Source organism: Colletotrichum chrysophilum, assembly GCF_026319265.1.
Source record: "Colletotrichum chrysophilum strain AFK26 chromosome Unknown scaffold_149, whole genome shotgun sequence".
NCBI lineage: Eukaryota > Fungi > Ascomycota > Sordariomycetes > Glomerellales > Glomerellaceae > Colletotrichum > Colletotrichum chrysophilum.
This window is the reverse complement of record NW_026517436.1, coordinates 75,281-100,277: the sequence shown is the minus strand read 5'-3', so window position 1 is coordinate 100,277 and position 24,997 is coordinate 75,281. Positions and strand designations below refer to the sequence as shown.

Here is a 24,997-nt window from a genome sequence, read left to right as displayed (position 1 = left end):
AAGCGGTAAGCAGACTTATAGTTCTAATAGTTAACCTAAAAATTACTTTCTAGTTGATTGTTTAGCCTGATGAATTGTCCGCACATGAAAATACACCGCCAATAGAACCATTATCATAACCCTCCTTAATCGTTAGAACAGTCGCATACGTGCCGCCCACAGTGATAAAGACACCAATGATAATCATGCTCCATGAACCAACAACTAAAACCATGTCTTTCTTGCTGCTCTTGGCCGCATCATTAGCCTCAAGAAGCCAATGCTTCTCCGGGGAAGAGTGGTGCTCATGTGCGTGCGCTCCATCCAAGCCAACCATAGGAGGCTTCTTTGCTACGTAGAACAAGACCATGAAGCCGGGAATGATGTGTGTGAATACGGGGTTGACGAGGGAGCCAACAAGACTGAGGAAGTCGCTGAAGAAGGGAACAACTCCCACGATAATGAAGCCGAAGACGACAGTGACGAACATCGAGCCTCCCCACACAAGCCAATGCTTGGCGGTACTGGTTTGGAGATGGCGTGTACCGCGGAGGATTCTGACGAACCAGTACTTGCCAGCAGTGTGGCTGTAGAGGATAGCTGTTACAAGGAGACCAGGCAGTCCTATACCATAGGCAATCTTCTTGATCAATGGACCGGCAGAACCGAGGGCAGGGCTGGCAAGGTACTGGCCGACCTGCGAATAAACGATGGAGGCGATGGCGATGCAAGTCGCAATAACAATTCCCTGGCCCCATAGCAGCGCGCGGCCAAAGTGTTTGGGTTCCTTCATCTCAGCAGCGATAGAGAAGCAGACCCCAGAAGCACCAACGGCGAACAGCTGGTTTGAGATGGCCGACATTGCATGCGAGAAAGTGGTGTCCGGGAAAATACGGATATCGAGGTCAATAGTGCCCGTCTGGGGGGCTGCGGCGGGCCTGTTCTGCACGAGACAGGCGATAGCCGTCGTCCAGATAGCGACGAAGATACAGCCGAAACCGGCCCAGCTGACCCAGGCGATCTTGTCCAGACTTCTGAAACCGCCGCCGATGAGAAAAGCAACGGCAGCGGCTACGGCCACGAATACCATAGTGCAGGCGCCGTGGCCTGAGAGCGCGTTAAGGGCGACGGAGGAGGCGAGCATGCCAGCGCCGGCTGTCAAGGCGAGATAGAGGTAGAAGAGGAAGCCGACAAGTTCCCTTGTTTTCTTGCCGAACAGCATCTCAGCCACGTCGGCGACACTATAGATTTGCGGGTAGTAAAGCCTCGCATTGCCGGAGATGTAACCCGAGGCGGTAGTCATAGTCGAGAGAATTATGAAGCAGAGGATTCCAGGGAAAAAGCCCAGAGTATGGAAGGTCTTGGGAAGACTCAGCACTCCGAGTCCCAGCTGGAACTTCGCAACGAGAACGGCCGCCGCGGGCCATGAGACGCCGCGGAAGTTGACGTCGCCATCTTCATTGGTGAAAACATCGACAGGCTCGGTGGCAATTTTGCGGTGGTCTTCACCCTCGGTGTCGTTTGAGTCGACTCGGTGAGTCGTCTTCTTTTCGGTGGTTACTTGGTAGTCGGCCATGGCTGCCCAGGAATCGGCACGTCTAGTTAGACGAGCGGGTATCTCGAGGCTCAACTCAAGGGATAAAAGGTCTGCAGAAGAAGTAATGGAGAGGGTTGTTCGGTGACTTGGTTAGAAGACACATTCTGCCTCTTTACAATTACGTACGACTTTGCTTGACTTAAATGCGCCTGCTCCACGCCGTGCTCCACGGAGTTCGCGGGGTGACACGACTCGATGATTATAACCCTACGGGGGTTCCGGATAAGAAGACTCTTGGCGTACGGCTCCCCAATTCTGTCGTCGATCCGTCAAAAGAGTGGTACTTATGAAGTAATAATTTTTGTTTTCTTCGATCAGTTGCTGCACTTAATGTAACGGGATTACCGAAATGACTTTTACCCCAGTTTGTGTTCTGGGGCAACAGGGAAGTTCGAGAAAAAGTCTATTCCAGCGCATTGCGGAGGGATTTTCGGCCAAATTCAACTTCTCCACCATAGGATTTTGCGGAGGAGACTGATAGACAGTCCACAACTTTGCGGAGAGGACATATCTAGCAGACACAGCTGCCCGACAAACGCGCCGCAGACGAAGTGACTTCTCCTGAGGGGCCTTTCTCGATTGCTCGCAACACGCGCCCTGAGGCTGTTAGATCATCTTCTCTATAATTGGAAGACGTCGGCTGACAAGAGCAGCGAGGTTAAAAGTTGATATCATAACGTTCGCAAGCAGTCATCGTTCAAACCTTGGTGGCGGCAATTACAGGAAATGCCGCAGTCCTCTTTCAACATGTCTATTTCCAGTTCCCAGTTTTCCTATGTAAACCGAAACTCTCCCCAATACGCAAGATTGGCTGTTCTTGATCCAGAAGCACCCGCCACCAAGACCGTAAGGCAAAGCTATGCGGGGTGGAGGCGAACAACAAAGCACTTTGCGACGGACCCGTCACAGATCATCATGGCAATGTGGAAGGCCAACCTGTGGGGCTTGATACAAATGTAATGTGAAGTCAGCACTGGGTTCAATTTTGGGAAGAGTGGTGCATGCCCAGATGCAACTCGTCAGACCAGCATGAACAGCGAAGAACCTGTAAACACGCCCGTCCACATGATGTACAGCAGAGGCTTGCGTATATGCAGCCATAGTTGCAAGTTCCAAGGTACAATGATCTCCTTCCATACTGCTTTCTCATCTAGGCAAACCCTAGAGGAATATTATGTGGAATGAAGCGATGAGAATCTGGGGAAATAAAATGCACCCCGTGGAGGTAGATGGCTTCAGTTCAGATGTTGGCCTCAGCGTCTGTACAAGAGCGCTACACACTCATTCGGACTTTTCTTTCTGCAACTGCTACATGTGTAACTAGTTTGTCCTGCCATAGCTGAGCCATTCAGGGCTGAGAGAATCATCTACACAGTCTCTGCCTTCGTTCACACCCTTACTTCCCAGAAGCCTATGCAAGTAGTAGCAGAGTCATAGACTGTGGACTCATCGTGCGTCACGTAGCTGAAAGTTTCCAAAGCCGTTATTGATGGGCAAAGGTATCAAAAAGTCTCCTATCAAGTCTCCTCGTCAAAGTGTACATGTGTCCCTGCATCCTTTGGATTGGGTATCACGAAGCTGTATTGGTCTGATAAGATGGAAATCTATATGCATTGCAACTTCGATGACAATGAAACTGTGCCGCTTGGATCAATGGGCTTCAAAGCCGTTGATGCAACGGTGAAATGACATCTCAAATAATGAACGTATCATGCGAGTAGCGACGGCAACTTTTTCTGCGCCGCCGGAACGTGTCAATGCACGCGGACACGGGTGATCTTGTTGAAGGGAAAGCAAGGCAAGAAATGCAACCGCACGGCCAGGCGTCGCTTATCGCCTATCAGCACACCTGCTGGAGAATATTTCTGCCCCGCAGCCATCAATCAATCATTCAAACAATCGTTGCTCTCCGGGACAAACTCTACCAACACAACAAAACGTGTGCCTGCATTCCCCTGCCGATGCTACTCACTTTTCGGCATCTGCGTCATCGGCCAGCTGCGTCGCCATGGTTGTCCATCCACCCAGACCGAACACTTCCTCGACGATCCGCCTCGAGCGCGACAAAGAAGACCAAGAGAGTGACCGCTAAATCGAAATTATCGGCCTCTATTCTCAAAGAAACATCACCTGCGGCTACTCGTCTAGCGGAAACGGGCGTCTGGGAAACACAGGCGACGCGAAAGGGTCGTCGCGGGGCACGGGGACCGCCAGATCAGTTTCCCGATGCTGACAGGGCACGCGTCAACATTGTCGGCGATGAATTATGCGGTATGGAAATTTGACGTCAGTTATCTTTTACCTCTAACCCGAGCAATCGCAGACGACATTCTCAAGTACATCGGCCCGACCCTCCAACGCCATGAAGGCTGCGACCTCGTCGACATCAACCCTGGCGCAGGCCTCTGGAGCCGCAAACTCCACGACGTCCTCAAGCCTCGCCAACACATCTTAATGGAACCGGATGCGAGCCTTTACACGTCTTTCCTCGAACCGCTCCTCGCGCGACCGAACACGAAGTTGATACCGAGCTCTGGGCTACTATGGAATGAGCTGGGCTCTGCTCTGGCACACGTTGATAACCAGACACCGCGACCCAAGGGGCCTGGCATAACGCCGGAGCGAAACGACACACTCCTGGTCACGGCAAATCTGTCGCTCTTTCCGAAGAAGCGATACGGAAATTTCGAGTCGATTGCGGGACTCGTTCTATTTCAGTTGCTGAACAGCATACATACCGGCCAGTTGTTCCAAAAGTACGGCCTCGTGCGAATGCTTGTCTGGACCGGATCAGATGACTACCAGTCCATTTTGCCGAAGTTTATACAGGCGAGGAAGAAGGTTGCTATGGAAGCTGAAGCTACATGCGAATGGATCGCCCCAGTGGCCGTCCCCGACGTTACTGAGCAGTCGGGATGGTACGCCAGAGACAGATGGATCGATGTGGACAGCACGACGGCCACGCTTGCGCGGATGAAGGAAAATGGAATGGCGATTCCCAAGGGTCGAAAGATGGAGAGCACCAAGCGGGCGGAACCGTACGTTGCCGGTGGCAAGCGGTACGCAGGGACCATGCCGCCAGACATTTACCGACCATACCTCGATGAGCTGGAAGAGTTGGCAGCAGAGGAGAAGAGCGGCAAGATCACCAAGGAGTCAGACCTGAAGAAATTCAAGCGGCTGGTGACCTTGCGCTCTATGGCGAAGAAGCACTCTGCCGAGCCTGAGGTGTACAAGGCCCTCCTGGATGAGCTGTACGACCTTGGGCATCTGCGCCAGCAGGGTATCCCCGAAAAAGAGATTTCGGAGCGTGAACGCGCGTGGAACGAGAAAGTCATGGCTCTCAACAAGAACGAAAAGATCGACTTTCGACTCGTCAAGGACAATGCGCACATCTTCCTTCAAGACCCCCCGGTGCTGCTCTGGGACAAGCGTCCATACGAGCCCATAGCAGCCAAGGCAAACGAGTTCTACCCGAATGTGGGCTGCACGCTGCTTGACATTCAACCCAAGGCGATGCACCCGCTGTTGAGGGAGATTGGGCCTGAGTCGTCAAGAGCAGGCGATCTTTTCGAACTCATCCAGCGGTCGATGATGGGTGCAAGTCTCGACCCCGTCAGCAAGGCGCTCGAGCGGATCTGGCCCGGCGCGTCGGACGGCATTTTGCCGCACTGCCCGAGCCTGCGGGATCCGGCGCGGGGCGGCCTGCCCGGGTCGGGACAAGCGGAATTGTGCCCGCGGATGATGAATCAGGAGCAGTGGGCAGAGCTGCTGGAGGCCTTCATGTCATGGCCTTTCCGGCCTCGGTATGAGGAGCTGATCGGCCGGCTTACGGAGAGCTCGGAGCCGGAGGATGAGGATGGCGACGTCGGAGCTGGGAGTAGTTTCTCGGCTGCGGCTGCTCTGAACTGACGGGCTTCGGAGACGCGGCAGTAAGCCGAGATACAACGTAGACTACGATAGACACACTTTCCTCGCACGGGGATACTGACGCGATCGACTGCACATACCCAAATGAGATCGCCAATCAATAAATTATTTCCACATTCTGCAAAATCTGTCGGTGGCAGCCCAATGCGATCAAGTCACAGGATGGATAAGGATTCGAAGGCTATGACGACATAATCTGCAAACGGAACAGGGGTACTCTGGTCAAAAACGGACGGGCGATGGACGCGTATGTGCGAAGCAGAGGATTCTCGGTTTGATGAGAGCAATGTTCCATGGATGGGAGGGTTCGACTTCCGGTGGGTGCGGCGAGGCTCATCTGCAAGCGAAAAGCGTTGAATACATTTGAGCAAGAAGCAGATTGACGAGGGCTTGCGCAATAAATGAGGGTTGGAACAAGGATTGGACGAGCACAGCCATGATGGGATCCACGACAAGTTGCGACGGCAGATGGTTCTCAAACTTGAAGGCACGGCTCCGTCAGGTCTGCGGCGGGGGCAATCTGCCGGTGGAAGGGGAAAAGACTGGGGTAGCGGTGCAAAGGCGTCTGAATCTCGGCTCACTGTTGGATCTCAATTGGAGGTCGCGAGGGAGCGTGGGCAGGGCCCACTGCTTCAGCCAAGGTTGATGACTTGGAATGGACAAGAAGCCATGGATGGGGAAAGGGGGACGCGACGGGCGATGTGCATGTTCATCTGTATGAGGTGAGGTGATTTGATGTGATGGCGGTGGAGGAGTGGATGGGATAAGATAGGTACAAGTGACAGAATACTCTGAGACTGTGCGCATTGCGGGAGGGCAGAGGGTCGACGGGCATCCATCCATCATCCAATGGTAATGGCCACGTTGCGTGTCCAAGTCGGGTGAGCCGGAGACAGAGGGAGGAGAGGAGAGGTGAGGCTGATGATGTAGGGAGGCAGAGTTGAGATTTGTAGTCTCACGAGATTCAAATGCTGGAGTAGAGATGCACATGCACACCACCACCACCACCAAGGGCGGTAGAAACAGCGGCATAGGCACACAGGCAGGTAGGTAGGTAGAGACAATGTTCTGTTTCGCAGGCCCTTTCGTTGGGGAGCCGACCAAGCAGAGAGAGCCCAGACCATCCGAGACCTGCAGAGAGACAGACAGACAGACGCCTGTGCGGGCTGGGACAACCGCCACGAGAGCTGCAAGGGCCTAGCGTCAATAGTGCAGGTGGTTCAGTGCTGTGTAGGTACTATGTAGGTGCTATGTAGTCAGGCAGGTCGGGTAACCCCTGAGCTCTTCATGTCTCTGACAGCATTGGCATGGTCGTCCGCGTTGCCGTCCGTCTCTGTGGCTGAAGCTTGGCTCCTGTAGTTTTTGATTGTCAGGCAGTGTCCTATGTCCTAGGCAAGTAAGGTCTGGTAAGTTGAACCGCCTTACACCAATCACCCCGTCCAGACTTCATCTCAGGCAGGGAGAGGCGGCATCGACCCAGAACAAAGACACAGACGGACAACCAAGTCTGATGTACCTAAGAGACCTAGGTAAGGTATCGTGATGTAGCCCCTTTCAAGTCCCTCCTCCCGGGCCTGGGGAATCTCAGTTGATTAGATAAGCCGCTAAGCAACTCCTGTGGCTCTCAAGTGCCTGTACTATGCAGTAGTTGGTGTGCATCCAAGATGAAACTGGCGTGGGCGTTTGCGGGTTTCCCGCTATGCAGGATCCACTGCGCAGCGACAAGACGTGGAGGCGGTACCTACTCAGTAAAGAGGCCATGTAAGGTACGGTAAGGTAAGGTATCTCAAGATGTGACAGGACAGTGGTGCCAGTGGTGTATCTGTCTAATTGAACATACGCTCACGCTCCCGACGCAGCGCCTCCATCATCAATCACCTCAAGTCATCTGCACCGCCCAGACCACACTAGGCTTGCTCGAGAAAGACCGCGTCTTGTATCTGGCGGCCATCTTCCTTCCTGCATCTTGCTCGTCACGTCCTCGCATGGACGGCTCCCCTTCTTTTTGACAACTCCACCTGCCGTCCGCCGATCGTGTTTTCTCATTCTCTCTCTCTCTCTCGCGCGCGCTCTCCGCTTCGACCTCCTCGCTCTTTGATCGCTTTTTTCCTCCTTCACATCTCTGGCACGGCCCAGACCTCCGACTGGACCTGACGACCTCCGCGCCCACTCTCCTCGCGCTCGTCATTGCCGCTCCTGCCGTCTCTCTCGTCTAGGCCCTCCCCTCCCACGAGCCAAGCTTCCTGCTGTCATCCGTTCACCATACCCGAATCGACGCCCGCATTCCGACGACCCGACCAAATAAACGATCCTACAACCACAACCTTCCGCCGCGTCCCTTCCCAGCATCTCGACTCAATTTCAAGGCCTTCACCGACCTCAAGGCCGGTCAAGCCCCTTTGCTGCGAGGTGCATTCAAAGCTGGCCTGGCTGAGCCAGCCGCCAGGGACAACCCCTCGACCGGGCTCACCTCGTACGTCACCAACCTGACGAACGCTGGCGCCAACCAATTTGCGCTCTCGCTTCACCAAGAACATCGTCGACCGCGAAGCAGCCCACCATGGTCAAGCTCCTATCACCCGCGGCCTTCCCGCCGCGACGCCCTTCGAGCCTCTTACGATACGCCATCGCCGCCGTCTTCGTCTTGGCCCTCTTTTACTACTTCGACCCTCGCTCCCGTGGCATCCCCACGACCCAGCTTCAGCCCGAGAGGCCACAGACACCTCCTCAAAAACCAGATTCCATCCCACCGGTTAACACACAACATGACGCCGAGAAGCCTATCCCCGAGCCCGCGCCGAAGCCTGTCCACCCCATCGACGACGAGCCCACCAAAGCCGAGGGCGCCGTTCCCAAGAGGCCCGCCGAGACGCATCCCGCCGCCACAGGGTCGCACCCTATCGATACGCTCATCAAGGAAGCCGACGAGAGGTTCAATGGTCTACTGAAGAAGGAGTCCAAGACTCTCACAGCAGCCGCCAAGGCCTACCGCGACCGCCGTGGCCGCCACCCCCCGCCCGGCTTCGACGCCTGGTTCCAGTTCGCCCAGGAGCGCAAGGCCGTCATCGTCGAGGACTTTTTCGATCAAATTTACCACGACCTGCGCCCCTTCTGGGGCATGGAGCCTTCGCGCATCCGCAAGGAAGCGGCCGAGTACGAGATGACCATTAAGGTACGCAAGGGTCGCGCCACCCGCATCAGCGAGTGGTTTTGGACCGTCCACTGGACGAACATGATCAAGACGATCGAGCACCTGCTTCCCGACATGGACATTGCTCTCAACCCCATGGACGAGCCCCGCATGGTAGTGCCCTACGAGGACATGGCCCAGTACATGCGTGACGCTGCCCTAACGGAGGGGATGCCCGAGCCGAAAAAGGTCATGAACACATTCCAGGCGCTGCCGAACAATAAGAAGGAGCTCGATCGGAACGTAAAGGTCAAGAGCAAGCACTGGGAAGAGACAAGTACGTGCCGCCCCTCGGCAATCGAATCGATGATCTGTCTCGGACTAACTCTTTCCAGAACAGTATTGGCTCATTGCCCGTCGCGGATGTCCTCCAGACAGCCCTGCCCGGCTGGCAGCGACTCAAAAATCATTCGACCATACCCCAGGCATCGGCACCAAATACTCCAAAGCCCACATGCGAGATGGCTTCGTCGCGAACTACACCATGTCGACCGAAATTTGCCACCAACCTGACCTCCAAGGCCTCAATGGCATCTTCATCGAACCCCTCAGCACCTCCGCCACAACCGTCCTTTTCCCCATGTTCGGGGGTTCCAAGCTGGCCATCAACAACGAGATCCTTCTCCCCGCAGCCATGTATTGGACCGAAGAGGAACGCTTCAGTGGCGGCGGGTACCACGGTGGGCCGTGGAGCAGGAAGAAGGACGCCGTCATGTGGCGCGGCGTTGCGACTGGCGGGCGCAACCGCGTCAGTAACTGGAGGGGATTCCAGCGTCACCGCTTCGTCGCCATGAACAACGCGACCAAGGTCGCCGGCGCGGAGGACGGCACCATGGACCCCGTCAACTTTTCGCTCCCGGACAAGATGTACAACCTCGCGGCCCAGGCCATCAACAGTCTCGGCGAGTGGATTGGCTCTTGGGCAGACGTGGGCTTTACAGACCTCATGTGCGAGCCGCAGGGCCCCGCCGGCACTTGCAATTACACGAGCCCGCACTTCAACGTCACGGAAGGCGTCATGCTCACCGAGATGTACGACTCAAAGTACCTCCCCGACATTGACGGCAACAGCTTTTCCGGACGGTACCTGGCATTCCTGGGGAGCACGAGTCTGCCCATCAAGGCGACCCTTTGGCGCGAGTGGCACGATAGCCGTTTGGTTGCGTGGAAGCATTTCGTGCCAATGGACAGTCGCTTCAACGATTACTACGGCATCATGGAGTACTTTCTGGGCTACGGAGGCGACAGGCCCGCGCACGATGCCGAGGCGGAGAAGATTGCGATGGACGGCAAGGCATGGGCTGAGAAGGCGCTGCGCAAGGAGGACATGCAGATCTACACGCTGCGGCTGCTTCTCGAGTACGCGCGCGTGACGGACGAGAGAAGAGAGAGGATGGGCTGGGTCCACGACTTGCTGGCGGAGAGCACGGCGACATGATGCAAGATATGGGCGCGGGTACTTTTTCATGAGCTGGGATTTGGGAATGGCGTTTGGGAGTTGACGGAACGGGCGATCGTAGTTGTACGCTTCAAGTGCGGGTTTGTTTACGGATACCAGGGCATTACAAAATGGGGAATCAGAAGAGGGCTATGGGCCACGTTATCAGGTACAGTGTACAACAGAGACAGCAACAAACCATGTCTGGTGTTCTTTCGCGTTTGGTTCACGTATGTGACACCATTGAGATCAAGAGAGGCGACTCGGAGTTTGATCCGCAGATGCCGGCTGAAGCCGCCGACACGGACGAGGGAGGACGAGGGAAGCCGAGCGAAGCCGGTCGTGAGCGACGGGGGTCCGCGTTGTATGCTTTGTTCGTTGACAGTCACTTGATGCATTTTCAAACAGCAGTCGCCGGCGGCGAGGCCACGGGGTTAATAGGATCGTGGCGCTTGCGAGGCAGTGAGGCAGCAGCACTAGTTTCGAGAATGCGAAGTTTTACGTAAACGCCAGGGATACTGCCATGTCGTTATATGGACGTGCAGAGATGTGATGGCCAGGCCCTATCCGATGAGAAGAGGGGAACAGATCCGATCCAAGAGAGACGAGAAGGTGGTCACAATGTGGGAAAAGAAGAAAAAGAACTGCAATGGCTTCCGGTTTGTGCCGGGAGATGAGGATGGGCGTCATCGTCATGGGGCCTCTGAGAGAGTTGGCCGTGGAGCTGATTGATAACGGCATGCAGGCGTGAATGCCGAGACTGAAAGCTGCGGTGTGGCCGCTTGGATGAATACGGCCTAGCCGACGGCCTGGTGAGATTCAATCTGATGTGAGCCCGTCGTTGCTTGGAGCTGGGGGGGGGGGGAACGTGGAGTGTGTGATGTGTGATGTACATGGCTGGTGGGGCTGGCCTCGCGATGCGGTTTTGGTGTGGTGGAGGGCCTCAATCTGCTGGGCAGCACAGCGCAGATTGCTGAGGTAATCCCACATGAGCGAGTGATCCAGGTGCTTGGAGATCGATAAGATAAGGCTGGCGATAACGAATCCTAGAGCGAACCTCGAGAAATCGACACTTTTGGAGGCATGTCGATGAGCAGCCTCGAACAGCAGCGGTTCGCCAACCGCGACGACAGAGCCGACGAGCAGAGAAAATGAAGGACGAGAAGACGGGAACACGAAGCAGAGGGAGGGAGGGGGCCGGCTGATTCGTGTGCTCCCAACGATTCCTGGCGGACGGTGTGCGCAAAGTTATCGAGTGTAATACTTCGGGTCGCCCTGCCATTAGGGATATCACCAACTCGCGATGGACGTGGGACGGGGGGCGCCGGGCCTATTTAAATAATGCCTCGCACGCACGCTCGGGGCTCACCTGCCGTTAAGTGGCACAGCTCCGGGCGCGCCAGACCCCTAAGTGCAGGTGCCCCAGCGGTCTCCAGCGGCCCCCAGCGGGGTCGTCGCCCGTCGGCGCCGCTAGCCACGGAGGCAGCTCCACTGATGTTCCCCTAAGTGCAGGTCTACCCGCGGTGGGGTTTCGGCGAGGGTCCCACCTGAGGGACTGCTGGAACGCTGGGCTGGTGTCATCCACCACGCACCGCCGTCGCCGCCGCTCCGAATGCGTTGGATTGGAACTGAAGCGTGTAAGAGGCACACACACTCTGTCTCCAGCACAGCTGTTTCTCTGCCACCTGCGTCCGGGATGGATGCATGGCACGCGCCTTCTGAATCTCCGCAACCGCCACGAGCCGAGTCAAGCCCCAAGTCAGGTCTCATGGCCGTCGTCGCTGCCGTCGTCGCGCTGCCGCCGGCGCCGAGGGCACGACGGAAAAGGATTTAGATGCCTCGAGTGCCACCTTCTTTTCTCTTGTCCCTCTTCCTTTTCCCTCCACGCCCAAAACGCATTGCTCCCATTCACATCCTTTCCCTCCTCCTTCTTCTTCTTGTCCTTTGCAAGACGTCCCTCTTCCATTGATACCCAGTTGTCGTTTCTTGCCCGTCACAATGCACACCTCCATGATCAAGTCCAAGTTCCTCAGCCACCCTGAGGATCTCGGCATCGTCGCTGTGGGCTTTTCGGGTGGCCAGGTAAGCTTGCTTGTTCCCCGTCTCTGCTCCTCGTTTCTCCGGTAGCTGACAACCCCGCCTCAGCAAAAACTCGGCGTCGACGCCGGTCCCAAGGCCCTGATCGACTCTGGCCTCATCACCCAGCTGCGCGACGAGCTCGGCTACAAGCTCCACGGCGACGACGAGGTACACTCGTACACCGACGTCATCCCCGAGTCGGACCCGCCGTTCCGCAACATGAAGAACCCCAAGGCCGTCTCCTCGGTGACCCAGCGCATCGCCGACCAGGTCTACCAGCAGTCGCGCCTCGGCCGCCTGACGCTGACGCTCGGCGGCGACCACAGCATCGCCATCGGCACCATTGCCGGCTCGGCCAAGGCCACCCGCGAGCGTCTCGGCCGCGAGATCGCCGTCATCTGGGTCGACGCCCACGCCGACATCAACACCCCCGAGACGAGCGACAGCGGCAACATCCACGGCATGCCCGTCGCCTTCGTGACGGGCCTCGCCAAGGAGGAGAAGCCCGAATACTTTGGCTGGCTCGGCGAGGAGCACATGCTCAACATCAAGAAGCTCGTCTACATTGGCCTGAGAGACGTCGACGCCGGCGAGAAGAGGATCCTGAGGGAAAACGGCATCAAGGCGTTCAGCATGTTTGATATTGACCGGTAGGTTCTTCCGGCAGGCTGTGAAGCAAGATTGGGCGATGATTGACTGACTGGTCGTGGTACAGCTATGGCATCGGCCGCGTCATGGAGATGGCGCTCGCGCACATTGGCACCGACACGCCCATCCACCTGTCGTTCGACGTGGACGCGCTGGATCCCCAGTGGGCGCCGTCCACGGGCACGCCCGTCCGCGGCGGCCTCACGTTGCGCGAGGGCGACTACATCTGCGAGTGTGTGCATGAGACGGGCAGCCTCGTGGCGGTGGATCTGGTGGAAGTCAACCCGCAGCTGGCGGCCGACAGTGCAAGCGAGACCATTCGGGCAGGATGCTCGCTCGTGAGATGTGCTTTGGGAGAGTCGTTGTTGTAGGCGTCGGGTTGTTGTTTTGAGAGCGATAGAATAAGATAGAGGAGGACTTGTTGAGCAAGAACAGATGGCAGCCAAAGTCGGCTGCAGACATGGTCTATGACAAGGTAGAAACACCTTAGATGAACGGACAGAGATGTGGAAGTACAGAAGAGTATCAATAATACCACGCGACAGGCAAATTGTATGCCAATTCATCCGTCTCTCCATGGACTTGAGTTCCACAGATGTATGGGAGCCCGACAGGGCGTGTCTACCAAGCTTTTTGACTTGTCCGGCACGCCCAACCCACTCACGAGGCAGCGGTGACAGCGGTGACAGCGGTGGCAGCGGCTCGGATGCGCCCCGGCTGCGGGGAGCAGTGGGTCTCGGGCCCGGACATGGCATTGGCCCTGATGGTGTGCGCTGTCGGGTGCCGCTTCCAGGCGGCCGACTGGCTTTATCCGTACGGGCGCCCAGCCATCGCCATTTTTGTAGGTGGTCCTTTGCCCAGCCACCTGATTTGCAGCATCCGTGCGATAGGGGAGAAAACATTCCGAGAGAGGGATCAAATGATGTTCGAGTGCAGATAGAAGAACTTTCTGGGTTGTCTGTTGCGGTGACCGTTTTGCAGTCATTTCGGGTTGCAACAGCGCTACCGAACAAATTGGTAAATGCCAAGTTACCTACACTTCACCACCTCTTTTTCCTCAAACCGCCCCGCCGTTCAAGGCTTGAGGAGACGCGACTCGACGCGACGTTGCCCGAGACATTCGCCGCAATCCAGCCAAGCCGAGCAAGAAACCATCACCATCGAAGCCTGCCGCATCTCACCTGCGTTGGGCTGCAGCTACGAGTGCCACTCGCCTAGGTGAGGCGAGACGCGAGCGACCCTGATCGAACGAATTGCCGTCGCAGCCCGACACAACGCAACACTACGGCGACCGGGGGGGTTCAGCGGTGCAGCGGTGCAGCCCAGACTGGAATAGAGCCTCGCCGTCGCAGCAGCCCGCGCTCCCGTCGGCCGTTTCTTTTTCTCTTTTTGACGTGGCACGTCCAGGAGCACCACGCTGCGACTGCATCGCATCGCTCCATATTGCGTCGCTCTGCCTTGTGTCGAGGCTTAGGGTATGTTGGGTCGCATCCTCCCGATTTTATCTTAACTTGGCCTGCGCGTTTCATTACTGCGCAAATTGCGGCAAGGACGGGACTATTTTCAAAGTCTGCAACGGATTGGCGAACCGCACCCGATTGACGAAGCAACGAAGCAACGACGTCCAAAATCACGATCAAGAGCGCGGAAATCACTGCCTACGTACGCGATCCCCGAAGACCGACCTACGACCACCGCACGAAGAAGCGCAACGGTCCAATAGGCAACCGCGAAGATGGCGGCATCAACACTCACGAGTAGTTCCTACTACGACCGCCGCGTCGTCGGCCGGGTTCACAGCTACCAATGGCCCGGCGTCCAGCTGAACCTCTGGATCCTCATCATGCTCGTCGCGTCGTGCCTCATCATCGGCGTCTTTGCGTCCTTTATCGAGATCCAGAACCAGCTGCTCCTGCCGATACCATGGTCCGTGACGGGAACCCCCCCCCCCCCCATGCGCTGCTGCGGGCGCAATGCTGACGATAGCAGGTACTTCCCCTACTACATCACCGTCGCGTCGCTCGTCATCATCTTCATCGGCCTGCTGCTCTATCTCGTCTACCAGCGCCGCCTGCTGCCCGCCATCGTCATGATTGGCGCGTTCATCCTGTTCGTGCTGTGGTTTGTCGGCCTCGTGGTCGTGAGCATCCAGCTCTGGGGGCCGGACGGGTCGGTCTCGAGTACGTGCAACCTTGCCGTGTTCAATCGCAACCCGACGGGCCAGAGCCTGGATACCCTTGCGTGGCTGCAGCAGAGGAGTATATGTAGGTTTTCCAGCGTGCGCAAGTCTCGCCTGGATAAATGCTGACTGGTGGTGTAGGTCAAGCCTGGCAGGCGGTGTTTTCGTTTGCGCTTGTCGGGGCGTTGTTTTTGGTCTGGATCATGGTGATGGCGTTCCAGGTCTTTGCCGCATCGTGAGGAGGACGCAGTCACCAGGCCGGTTTCTGACAGTTTTTGGATGGAGTGAGTCTGCTTGACGGCGGAAGCATTTGCAGCGGCTACATGTGTGACGGCTTAATGGCGGCGGCGTTTTGTTTGATTTCGACTGCATATACGGTGTCTCCGAGCACTGGACATTTTTCTTTCTGGGTTTCAACGAGGAGCCTGCCGGCGTCTGCCTGGCAAAGGGCAACGACTGACGCAATCCCGTAGCATCAGACGAAAGACCGTCGGTTGACAGTCCGTCAGCGCATGAACCGTTCCCGTCTGGATCAACGACTAACTTCCATCATCGTCACATGTTGGGGCCCTACGCCCGGCCCGACTGACGTAGATAGGTCTCACATCCCGGCGGCGCTCCCCGGCCTGGGGCGTACCTGAGGGATGCCGAACTGCCGGGCCAAGTAGATGCACAACGGCACACGGCGATCCTGTTATCTGCGTCCATCCACGCTGCGCTCATCGTAGCAGGGAGCGTGGATGGGTGAGGACCCTGGGTCTTGGCATTCTTTACATAGAAGCAGTGACAGACATTGTCCAGGGGCGGGCGGCTTGCTAGGAGGAAGGGACTGGCATGCATGCATTATGAGGCTGATCAAGCTTGTTCTCTCCGACCAAGTGCGTTGGTTTGGAGGATCGACGGTCGGACGGTAGTTTGGCGATGACGTAGTGGTCTGCATGGTCTGGCGGCGCTCCGAAACTGGGAATCTGCGTCTAGAGGGGGCCCGGGATTGAGGCGATTAGCGTCATGGTGGGAACACTGCGAAGGTTCGATGGGGAAGGCGGGGGAGGGGCGATGATGAAAGGTCGTTTTGGTGCAGGTTTTTGGGTCCAGATTCGAGGGTGGTGGAATTGTACATAAGAAGGGGCGTTTCCTGCAATATTCAGTGCCGAAGCCAGATACAACGACCAACAACACAAAGACCCAATATTTGAAAAACCCAAACATTACATATCACCATCAAAATGAACCCCTTCAAGAGCAGCAACAACCAGGCCAATGCTGCCGGTCAGCCCAAGGAGGACCCCGTCGACAAGGGTATGTGATACGGTGCCGTCCACATTGTCCACAGCAGAACTGACGCAGCCCATCTAGCTTTCGACTTCGCTACCAAGAAAGCTGGCCACGACATGCCCCGCAGCACGGATGAGAAGATCACCGATGCTGGTCGCAACATGTACGAGAAGGTGACTGGGTAAGTGGCCAACGTAGCACTCTGGCAGAATTTCGCTGACAGTTGTTGGTGTATAGCAAGAAGGTCAATCCCAAGATTTCTAACTAGACGGTGATGATGTACGATGGACATGATTTGTAATGTGAAATGGGATATGGATAAATAGACAACCGGAATTGTCGAGATCAGTAATACTATATTGCATTGAAGTCTTGAATTTTCAACTAACTGCTATACAATGAAGAATGGCAATACAACCATCATGAGCTGGATTCATTTGGGATTTATGTCTGTCGTAAGTATGACGATGGGATCATGCCTAAACTTCAATCGTACATATGAATACTACTTATGTATCACTAGTATTCAAGGATACAAGGCCCTCCGGATGTGGCTCGTAGCTTCCCCTATTGCCTGCATCTGCCACCACGAGTGAAGTAGTGCCGCTCCACCAATGGCATATAGCAGCTGGTTGCGGCAGGATCACGACGAGATGCGCGACGTGGGATGGCACCGGCGGCTGAGAGGGTCTGTGCGCGTGGCTTCGAGCGGGGCGAAGGACTGGGTCTGGTATCACTTCCCGGTAGCACTCTTTTCCGACCCGGCGAATGACTAATCACACAATCGACCAATCCAGCGATCTTACTCAGGGGGATTGGTCCCCCACCTTTCTCATTTCGGGCTAGTGCGGGTGCCCCAGCAACCAGTCGATTCAGCCAAGAAGAAGGCGGGCAGACAGATGGGCGGGCAGCCAGGCACGGCAGGCAGGGACCACGGCCGATGCAATCGCGATTTGGCACTTTGTTTGAATGGTTCGTGACAGGGACCCTTCATTAGCACTGGCCACGGCATTTACGAACACAGAAACTCGAGCCATCGAGTAAGGTGGATGCAGGAGTGAAGAAAAAAACACTGAAAGAAAGAGGTACGTGCGCATGCCTCCCGTTCCATGCAGCCAAATGAGCAGCAGGCAGGTGTGTGTGGCCCGGCCCAGCCCAATCCAGTCAATCCAGGCCAGGCCGCGTCGCTGCAGTCAGTGCCACAAGCACCACAGACACTGGACTGGGTCGTCAGGAGAAGAAGGAAGCAAAGAGAGGAAGAGAGAAAAAAAAAAAAAAAAAAAAAAGGAAAAGAGATCTGGGTTTTGACACCTTCTAGCTTGATCGCCGTCGCTGCTTCGCCCATTGACCCTGTCAGCGAATTCGCAACATCGCGCCCAGCCCACGCAACTCGACAACCCGACAACTCGACGGCATTGGACAACCGCCCCCGACCGGCCACCTTTTCTCGACCTCGACCGCCAAACGACCTATCACCGACTGCGCAACACTCAAACAAAGAAAACGGTCCCTCGACCGGCCGAATGCATCTCCAGAGTCGCCCAGCCACACTCCACCATGGACGATGAGGCGAGTCGGGCCCGGAGCCGCCTCGACGACTCCTCACGCCCAACAACCGCCCGCCGTGTCAATCACGACAGCGACAACGACGACAGTTTGCGCATCGACATCCATGAGCCCGAACCCGAGCAACACCATTCAGACTACCGGGCGAACAACAGCACCACACCGACCCCGGACGAGTCGCAGCTCACTCCCACAAAGTCCAATTCCCATCATGAATCTGCCCCCGACCGCCACTCCTCATCCAACTTCGTAGACGACCGCAAACCCCCAAACGACTCCATGTTGCCTCCCCCTCGGCCACAGACCAACGCCGTCCTCGACAGCAGCTTCGTCGAGGGTCCTGCCTACGACGACTCCCGCCATGGCGACTCTATCGCTGAATCCGCCGTCCGAGCCCACTTGCAGGACGTCGAGTCCAGCTTCGTCTCCCGCCTGTCCCCCATACCCACGATAACCCACGAGGGCGCCGACGACACGTACCTGTTTGACGGCGCTGCCTCCGCCAAGTCTGCCGCTCGCAACCAGCCCCCCGCGAGTCCTAGTCCCAGCCCCAGATCCGGCGTCCAACCCGCCGACAAGTCAGGCCTTGGGGACTTCACCGAGCTAAAGCCACAGGATTCTGCCTCCGTCGACATCTCCAACACGACCTCCTCTCTCGAGCAAATGTCGTCATCTCCAGCCGCAGCGGCCGCCGCACGAACCATTTCGCGGGCCCTGTCCAGCGCAAGCAACCGGACAGACAAGCAACCACAGGAGCCATCCGCCGCCGAAGACATGGACGAAGAGCGCTCGCATGCTCACGCCGAATCAGAGGCCGAGTCCACTTCCACGACGTTACGGAGCAAGCGATCTGACAGTAGCCTGCGCGGTGGCTCCGTAGACGCCGGCAGCACGCCAGGACACGCTCTGCGCTACGGCACACGGCCCAAGTACCTGCGAAGCCGCGGCACCAGCCAGAGATCTTCCGTCTCTTCCTTTGTCACCAATCCCGACTCCCACGACGATCTCGAAAGCGATCCACCCACGGCCAATCTCGGTGTCGACTTCGCCCTCCAATCTGGTGGCGCTGCCACAACCACGAGCCTGCCCCGCAGCCTTAGCAGCATCCTGTCACGATCAGTCAGCATCGGCAGCATGGTTTCAGGCATGGACGACCCTGAGTCTCTGCCAAGCCAGCTGGAGACGCTCGACGAGGTCGAGACCGGATTCACCCCTCGTCGACCGAACAGGAACGAAGACCTCCTCGCCACCCCGAAACCATCCAAGGAAAACCTGACCGCCCCAACCGACACAGTAATCGCCCGCCATGTTAGGAATGTGCAGGTGCCCGAGTCGCTGGCGCAGGAGTACAGATCTAAGAGTGGCTTCGTCACGCCTCGCAAGCCCTCGGAAGCACCGCTCGGCGCCTCCACGCGGTCGGGTAAGAACCTGACGCTGAAGGAGCAGAGCAGCACCATCGAACGGCTGTCCAAGGAAAACTTTGACCTGAAGCTCAAAGTCATGTTCTTGAGTGACCGACTTGACAAGCTCTCCGAAGAGGGTGTTAAGGAGATGATCTCGGAGAATGTGGAGCTCAAGACAAGCCTGGCCGTCATCCAGCGCGACAACAAGGCGCTGCGGAAGAAGGTCAAGGAGCTGGAAAAGCAGCTCAAGGACGACCACGAGCGACCCGGAACGGCGAGGAGTGGCGGATCATCTAACGACTCGTCCGACCAAGATGCCCAAGAGCGTGAAGAGGAGCTTCTGTACCTGAGAGAGCGCATGGAAGCCTACGAGACCGAGTTCGAGAGGCTCAGGAAAGAGAGCATGTCCAAGGAGGCTGAGAAGCGCAAACTCGCAGAGGTGGTCAAATCGCTGGGTGAGAGGTCAGGCGGCAATCTCGGCAGCCAGGAGGAGGCGGACGTGTGGAAGGATCTGCTCGAACAAGAAACAGCACGTCGGGAACAGTCTGACGAAGACAATCGCAAGTTGCGCGATGAGATTTTCCGACTGAAGCAAGAGATGTCCAGCGCCCACGGCGGCCTGCATCATACGACCAACATTTACAATATTACGAAAAAGCAACGGCAGACTTCACCAAGCCGGCCTGTCTCGGGACTGTCGGGTGACATCGAAACGAACGGCGGATTCAGTGCTGCTAGCACCCTGGTGGACGAGCTGCGTAGGGAGAGCGAGCAGTTGCGACACGAGAACGCCGAGCTGCGGCGCGAGGTGGGAGCGCAGACGTCCATGCTTACATCGCGAAACCGCGAGAAGGAGCGTCTGTACCAGGAGATTGAGGATCTGAAGATGGCACAGAGACGCGGCGGTCCAGCGCCGTCAACAATAGACTCGCTCCTGGAGCGGTCTGCATCCCGAGCTGGCGCACACCACAGGTCGATGTCCCGTGTCAGTGCCGGCAGAACTCAAATGACGGAAATCGACGAGCTCGAGCGCGAGGAGCTGGAGAGCAAGCTTGCTGAAACCCGCGACAAGATCAACGAGCTCAAGCTCCAGAACCAGGAGCTCCAGCGTGAACTCGAGGGATGCATGAACGACTTTGAAACCGCAATCGACGCCAAGCGGCAGGCAGAAGACATAGCTGTGGCCCTCCAGGAAGATCTTGACAACGCCATGAACGACTTGGTGGCATTACAGGCAGAGAGGGACGAGGCGTTGAGAGAGCAAGCCGACATGGAGACGGAGTTTGAGTCGCTGCGGAAAGAGGCACAGGAGGAGATTGACGCGCTCGAGGGCGAAGCCGATCAGCATTCGAATGAGATCGAGAGGCTCAAGCTGGAGCTGAACGATCGGACAGAGAACTTTGACGCCCTGCAGGAGGAAATGCGGAAGATGAGCGAGGCACTCGTACGGCTCGAGGACGACCAGGCGGCTAAGATTCGCAGGATTCAGCAGCTGGAGCAAGAACTCGCGGACGCTAATAAGGAATCGGAGGAACTGGAGGCCAAGCTGCTCGAGTCGAACGACAAGGCCCAACGGCTCAGTGTGCAACAAGAGTCCAGCCAGGGCGAGATTGCCTTCTTGCGAGAAGAGCAAGAGGGCGACAAGATTCGCATCGGCGACCTCGAGGCAGCACTCGCCAACACCGAGCAGAGTCTACGTGATGAGCGTGATCGAATCAAGGAGCTGGAGCAGCGCCTTGCGACGGAGCGTCGGCAACGTGAGATTGTGGCCAACAAGGAGAAGGAAGAGGTGCAGCAGTTTGTCAACGATCTCAATCGCGAGATGTCAGCGGCCAAGGACGAAGCGCGTAGGTTGCGTAAGAATCTTACCTCTCGCGAAGTCGAAGCCACCGAGTGGAAGGAGCGGCTCATGGAGCTGGAGAACAATCTCAGGGAGGCACTGGGCGACCTTAACGGGACGCGCTCCAGTCTCCTCAAGGTGAGCAAGGGATCCGGACACACTGATGCGCACGCTAACAGGAGCAGTCGATTGCAAAGCTTCAGCGAGAGCTGGAGAACACCGTCCGCGAACTGGACACGACCAAGGCATCGTTGGTGGAGAAGGATCGCATCATCAAGCAGCGTGACGCTCTGCTGGAGTCGCACGGCTTGGAATCGCGCAAACTCGCGGTCGAGCTCGAGAAGGAGATTCAGGCACACAGCACTACGAAGAACCAATTCGAGACGTTCAGAAAGACACATCAGCACGTCACTAGGACCGTCAGCACGCAGGACCTCCGGATCTCGGAACTCGAATCCACGCGCACACAGGACAAGAAGAGGATTGCTCAGCTGGAGTCGACGTTCAAGGATCAGCTGACGGAACGCAACAACTTGCTGTTGGTTTTGTGGACACGCCTCTCCGCGCTTTGCGGCACAGACTGGGCCCACGACAACAGTCTCATCAACGGCCGAGCGCTGCCGTCACTAGAGGCGGTTGCCACGATGCTTCCAGGCTTCAGCAAGAACCTCTTGTTCGCAGTGAAGACGATCGAGGGCATGATTGGCGGGTTCTCCTCCCGCATCAAGGGTGTGGAGAGAGATCTCTGGCGCGAGTATCAGACCCTGGAGACAAACCTCGAGACGAAGAACAAGAAGCTGGAAAGGCTCGAGACGATTGTCCGCAACGGCATGGCGTCCGGGACTCTTGGCGCTTACGAGCAGGCCAGAATGGCGCGGCTTGAAGACGCATACCGTCAGCTCAAGGTGGAAAATGCGACACTTCGAACCGCGCAGGACGTTAGAAGCCGGGCCGCGTATTCAGCCAACAACGACCCCAATGCTGCTGCCGCGGACCCTGTAAGCGGGAGCCCCTCTCCGTCCATTCCCACCGGACCTCGCGACCGAGAACGGAAGCCGCGCAAGGGCGAGCGTACGTCGACAATGACGCGCAGCGCATCCAGCCACACGGTGACAACGCCAGGCTCGACGAACCACAATCCGTTCGAGACAGCCTTGGCGGAGCGAGAAGTCACCACCGACAACCGATGGATCTTCAAGCTGCGCGACTTGGAGAACAAGCTCAAGGCGGAACGCGAGGGACGGTCACAAGATCGCAGCGCCGCGAGACAGAGACTCGGCGGGTTGGAGTCGGAGAACCGCGCGCTGCAAAGCGAGGTGGCGCGGATCCGCCGGGCCAACGGGGCCATGGAGTGAGGCGGCGGAGGCGAATCACGAACCAACCAAGTTTCTTTTGTACTATTTCACCCTTTGTATCACTAGAGCCCGGAGAACTGGAGCGGGATAACCTTTCGTTGCGCCCTTGTTTTGTGCATCTGTCAGACCAGCAACGTATGGTGGAAGCTGGGGATCTGGGGGAGTTTGAGGAGAACGGCCGCCTTTTGGGATACTTTAATATGGATCATTACGCCTGCCAGCATTCTCTCCACGGCATTAGATGCTCGCACTGCTCGTGAAACGTGTGTGGATTGTCTGCGAGAATTTGAGTGAGCAAACCTGACCGACATCTACTTAGTATGGCAATCCGAAGCCTCTGCTGATGGATTCGCCCCCCGTCGTCGGACTTCCCTAGACAGCCACCAATGACCAAATGCTCCGCAACTATTCGACGACAGCACCTCGGTCAGGGTCCGGGAGAAGGGATGTACGCATGGATGCACGCAGGTAAGGTGTCCTGCGTGTCATATGCGGCCCCGCTGTCGGGCGGGGCCCCGCGTTTTCGAGCCCGGGCGGAGTCTGTCGGGCTTCCGCTTTGGGAAAGGCCGACGGTGCGGAGTGTCGCACTGGATCGGGTGCTGGGTCACGTAGGTATAAGAGAAGCTCGACGACTTTGATGTTGATGGCGGCAATCAGCAGTATTGGCTTATTGGAGCATATATAAACCGTATCTTGTTTACTTCCTGGCGTATCATTCTTTGCCCTCGAGTCTTTGGATATCTCCTGTGAATGGGCGACTTACACGGCATCAGCCGCATTTTTTCAACATTCAAAAAGCCAGCGACGTTTGCAACTGCCACATGTCCACCATGTCTCGCCTCCTAAGTCTTTCTCGGAACGCGCGGACTAGGCTTCCTTCAACATGCCTACAACGACGCACTGTCATGATGGGCGCGGCAGCCGCCCACGCGCCAAAGAAGGAGGGCGACATCTCGTCCGTCTTTGTCTCCCTCTCCGGAGAGACGCGGGAACCGTTACCAGAGCGGTTCCGTACCCTCAAGCAGAACCTGGTGGCCGGACATGAGGACGCCGTGGTAAAGTCGTGGTCCAGACTTTTGAAATCGCTGAGAGAAGAAAACGAGACCATCGCGGCCAAGGGCCCTGCCATCATCCCCAGCGTCGAATTTTCCAGCCTGGACAGCGACATTGACCACCTCAAAGACGAGATGAAGAAACGCGGCGCGGTAGTTGTTCGAGGCGTCGTGGACGAGAAGGAAGCGCGGGGCTACAAAGAAGAGGTGGAAGCATATGTCCGCAAAAACCCATCGACAAAAGGTATGGTCTCTCGACGGTCTTGGATGGAACCTACATGGCCACTAACACGAGCGCAGCCTTCCCTGCCGACAACCCGCAAGTCTACGAGCTGTACTGGTCCCTCCCGCAGCTCAAAGCCCGCGGCCACCCGAACCTGCTAAAGGTCCAGACGGCGCTCATGCGCGACCTCTGGAACAAGTCCCCCTCGGCGGCCATCTCGCTCCAGCCGCTGACATACGCGGACCGCCTGCGCATCCGCCAGCCCGGAGACGCGACGTTCGCCCTCGGCCCGCACATCGATGGCGGGTCCCTGGAGCGTTGGGAGCGCGACGGGTACGGCAAGACGGGGACGTACGACGCCATCTTCCGCGGCGACTGGGAGGGGTACGACCCGTGGGAGGTCAGCGCGCGCGTGCACGCCGTGCAGGACCTGTACAACGGCGCCGGGGCGTGCAGCATGTTCCGCATGTTCCAGGGGTGGCTGAGCATGAGCGACGCCGGGCCGCGGGAGGGGACGTTGTTGGTCAACCCGCTGGTGAAGCACACGACGGCGTACCTCCTGCTCCGGCCGTTCTTCCAGCCCCTGCGGGAGGACGTCAGCGGGGCGGAGTTCCTGAGGGAGGAGAACTGGGTGTTTACGGCGGGCGAGGGCATGAGTTCGGAGTTGCACGGGGCGACGGCGGGACACTGTCAGGAGCTAAACGGCAAGCTGCACCCGCATCTGGAGCTGGGACGGACGATGGTGCACATGCCCAAGATCAAGCCGGGCGACTTTGTGGCGTGGCATGCGGATCAGATCCACGCTGTTGACATGGTGCACGAGGGCAAGGGGGATTCCAGTGTGTTGTACATCCCCGTGTGTCCCCTGACGGACCAGAACGTGTGGTATCTTAAAAGGCAGAGGGAAGCGTTCTTGGAGGGGCTGCCTGGGCCAGACTTCCCTGGCGGCCAGGGGGAGAGAGATCATGTGGGCAGACCTGGCGAGGATGCCATTGTCGCACCAGAGGCGCGGAGGGCGATGGGTCTCGAGGCTTTGCAGGTTGCTGGGGAGGGCGAGGGGGAGAGGGCCTTGCTGAAGCGGGCCAACGAGTACATGGGCTTTTGAGAATGATGAAGGTGAAGCTTGAAGGGGTGTAATATTTGTAAATTTGTAGCCAATGAGAATGGCATCATCTTCGTATATCAATCGATACTCACAATGGCATCCTCGTCTCGTGAGGTTTCAACACGTCTATCTATCTTA

The 24,997-nt window shown here is 57.2% G+C and overlaps 8 protein-coding genes across 8 annotated transcripts; 7 read left to right on the top strand and 1 right to left on the bottom strand.

Moving 5' to 3' along the window:
• Positions 1–61: 61 nt before the first annotated feature.
• Positions 62–1,555, bottom strand: COL26b_011744 (uncharacterized protein; the record flags this gene model as incomplete). The annotated part of the gene is made up of 1 exon (XM_053184405.1): positions 62–1,555. One exon carries the CDS (start codon positions 1,553–1,555, stop codon positions 62–64), a length of 1,494 nt encoding a protein of 497 aa, XP_053031679.1.
• A 2,029-nt stretch (positions 1,556–3,584) lies between these two features.
• Positions 3,585–5,488, top strand: COL26b_011743 (uncharacterized protein; the record flags this gene model as incomplete). Its single annotated transcript, XM_053184404.1, has 2 exons — positions 3,585–3,657; positions 3,900–5,488. The coding sequence occupies 2 exons, from the start codon at positions 3,585–3,587 to the stop codon at positions 5,486–5,488; spliced, it is 1,662 nt and encodes a 553-aa protein (XP_053031678.1).
• A 2,578-nt stretch (positions 5,489–8,066) lies between these two features.
• On the top strand, positions 8,067–10,134 carry COL26b_011742 (uncharacterized protein; the record flags this gene model as incomplete). The annotated part of the gene is made up of 2 exons (XM_053184403.1): positions 8,067–8,973; positions 9,122–10,134. The coding sequence occupies 2 exons, from the start codon at positions 8,067–8,069 to the stop codon at positions 10,132–10,134; spliced, it is 1,920 nt and encodes a 639-aa protein (XP_053031677.1).
• A 1,998-nt stretch (positions 10,135–12,132) lies between these two features.
• Positions 12,133–13,232, top strand: AGA1 (A-agglutinin attachment subunit precursor; the record flags this gene model as incomplete). The annotated part of the gene is made up of 3 exons (XM_053184402.1): positions 12,133–12,216; positions 12,280–12,863; positions 12,929–13,232. 3 exons carry the CDS (start codon positions 12,133–12,135, stop codon positions 13,230–13,232), a joined length of 972 nt encoding a protein of 323 aa, XP_053031676.1.
• Positions 13,233–14,596: 1,364 nt separating this feature from the next.
• COL26b_011740 (uncharacterized protein) lies at positions 14,597–15,279 on the top strand (the record flags this gene model as incomplete). Its single annotated transcript, XM_053184401.1, has 2 exons — positions 14,597–15,125; positions 15,182–15,279. 2 exons carry the CDS (start codon positions 14,597–14,599, stop codon positions 15,277–15,279), a joined length of 627 nt encoding a protein of 208 aa, XP_053031675.1.
• A 987-nt stretch (positions 15,280–16,266) lies between these two features.
• On the top strand, positions 16,267–16,583 carry COL26b_011739 (uncharacterized protein; the record flags this gene model as incomplete). Its single annotated transcript, XM_053184400.1, has 3 exons — positions 16,267–16,339; positions 16,397–16,496; positions 16,553–16,583. 3 exons carry the CDS (start codon positions 16,267–16,269, stop codon positions 16,581–16,583), a joined length of 204 nt encoding a protein of 67 aa, XP_053031674.1.
• A 1,289-nt stretch (positions 16,584–17,872) lies between these two features.
• Positions 17,873–22,479, top strand: COL26b_011738 (uncharacterized protein; the record flags this gene model as incomplete). The annotated part of the gene is made up of 2 exons (XM_053184399.1): positions 17,873–21,262; positions 21,304–22,479. 2 exons carry the CDS (start codon positions 17,873–17,875, stop codon positions 22,477–22,479), a joined length of 4,566 nt encoding a protein of 1,521 aa, XP_053031673.1.
• Positions 22,480–23,387: 908 nt separating this feature from the next.
• Positions 23,388–24,859, top strand: COL26b_011737 (uncharacterized protein; the record flags this gene model as incomplete). Its single annotated transcript, XM_053184398.1, has 2 exons — positions 23,388–23,775; positions 23,832–24,859. The coding sequence occupies 2 exons, from the start codon at positions 23,388–23,390 to the stop codon at positions 24,857–24,859; spliced, it is 1,416 nt and encodes a 471-aa protein (XP_053031672.1).
• Between the last annotated feature and the right edge of the window lie 138 nt (positions 24,860–24,997).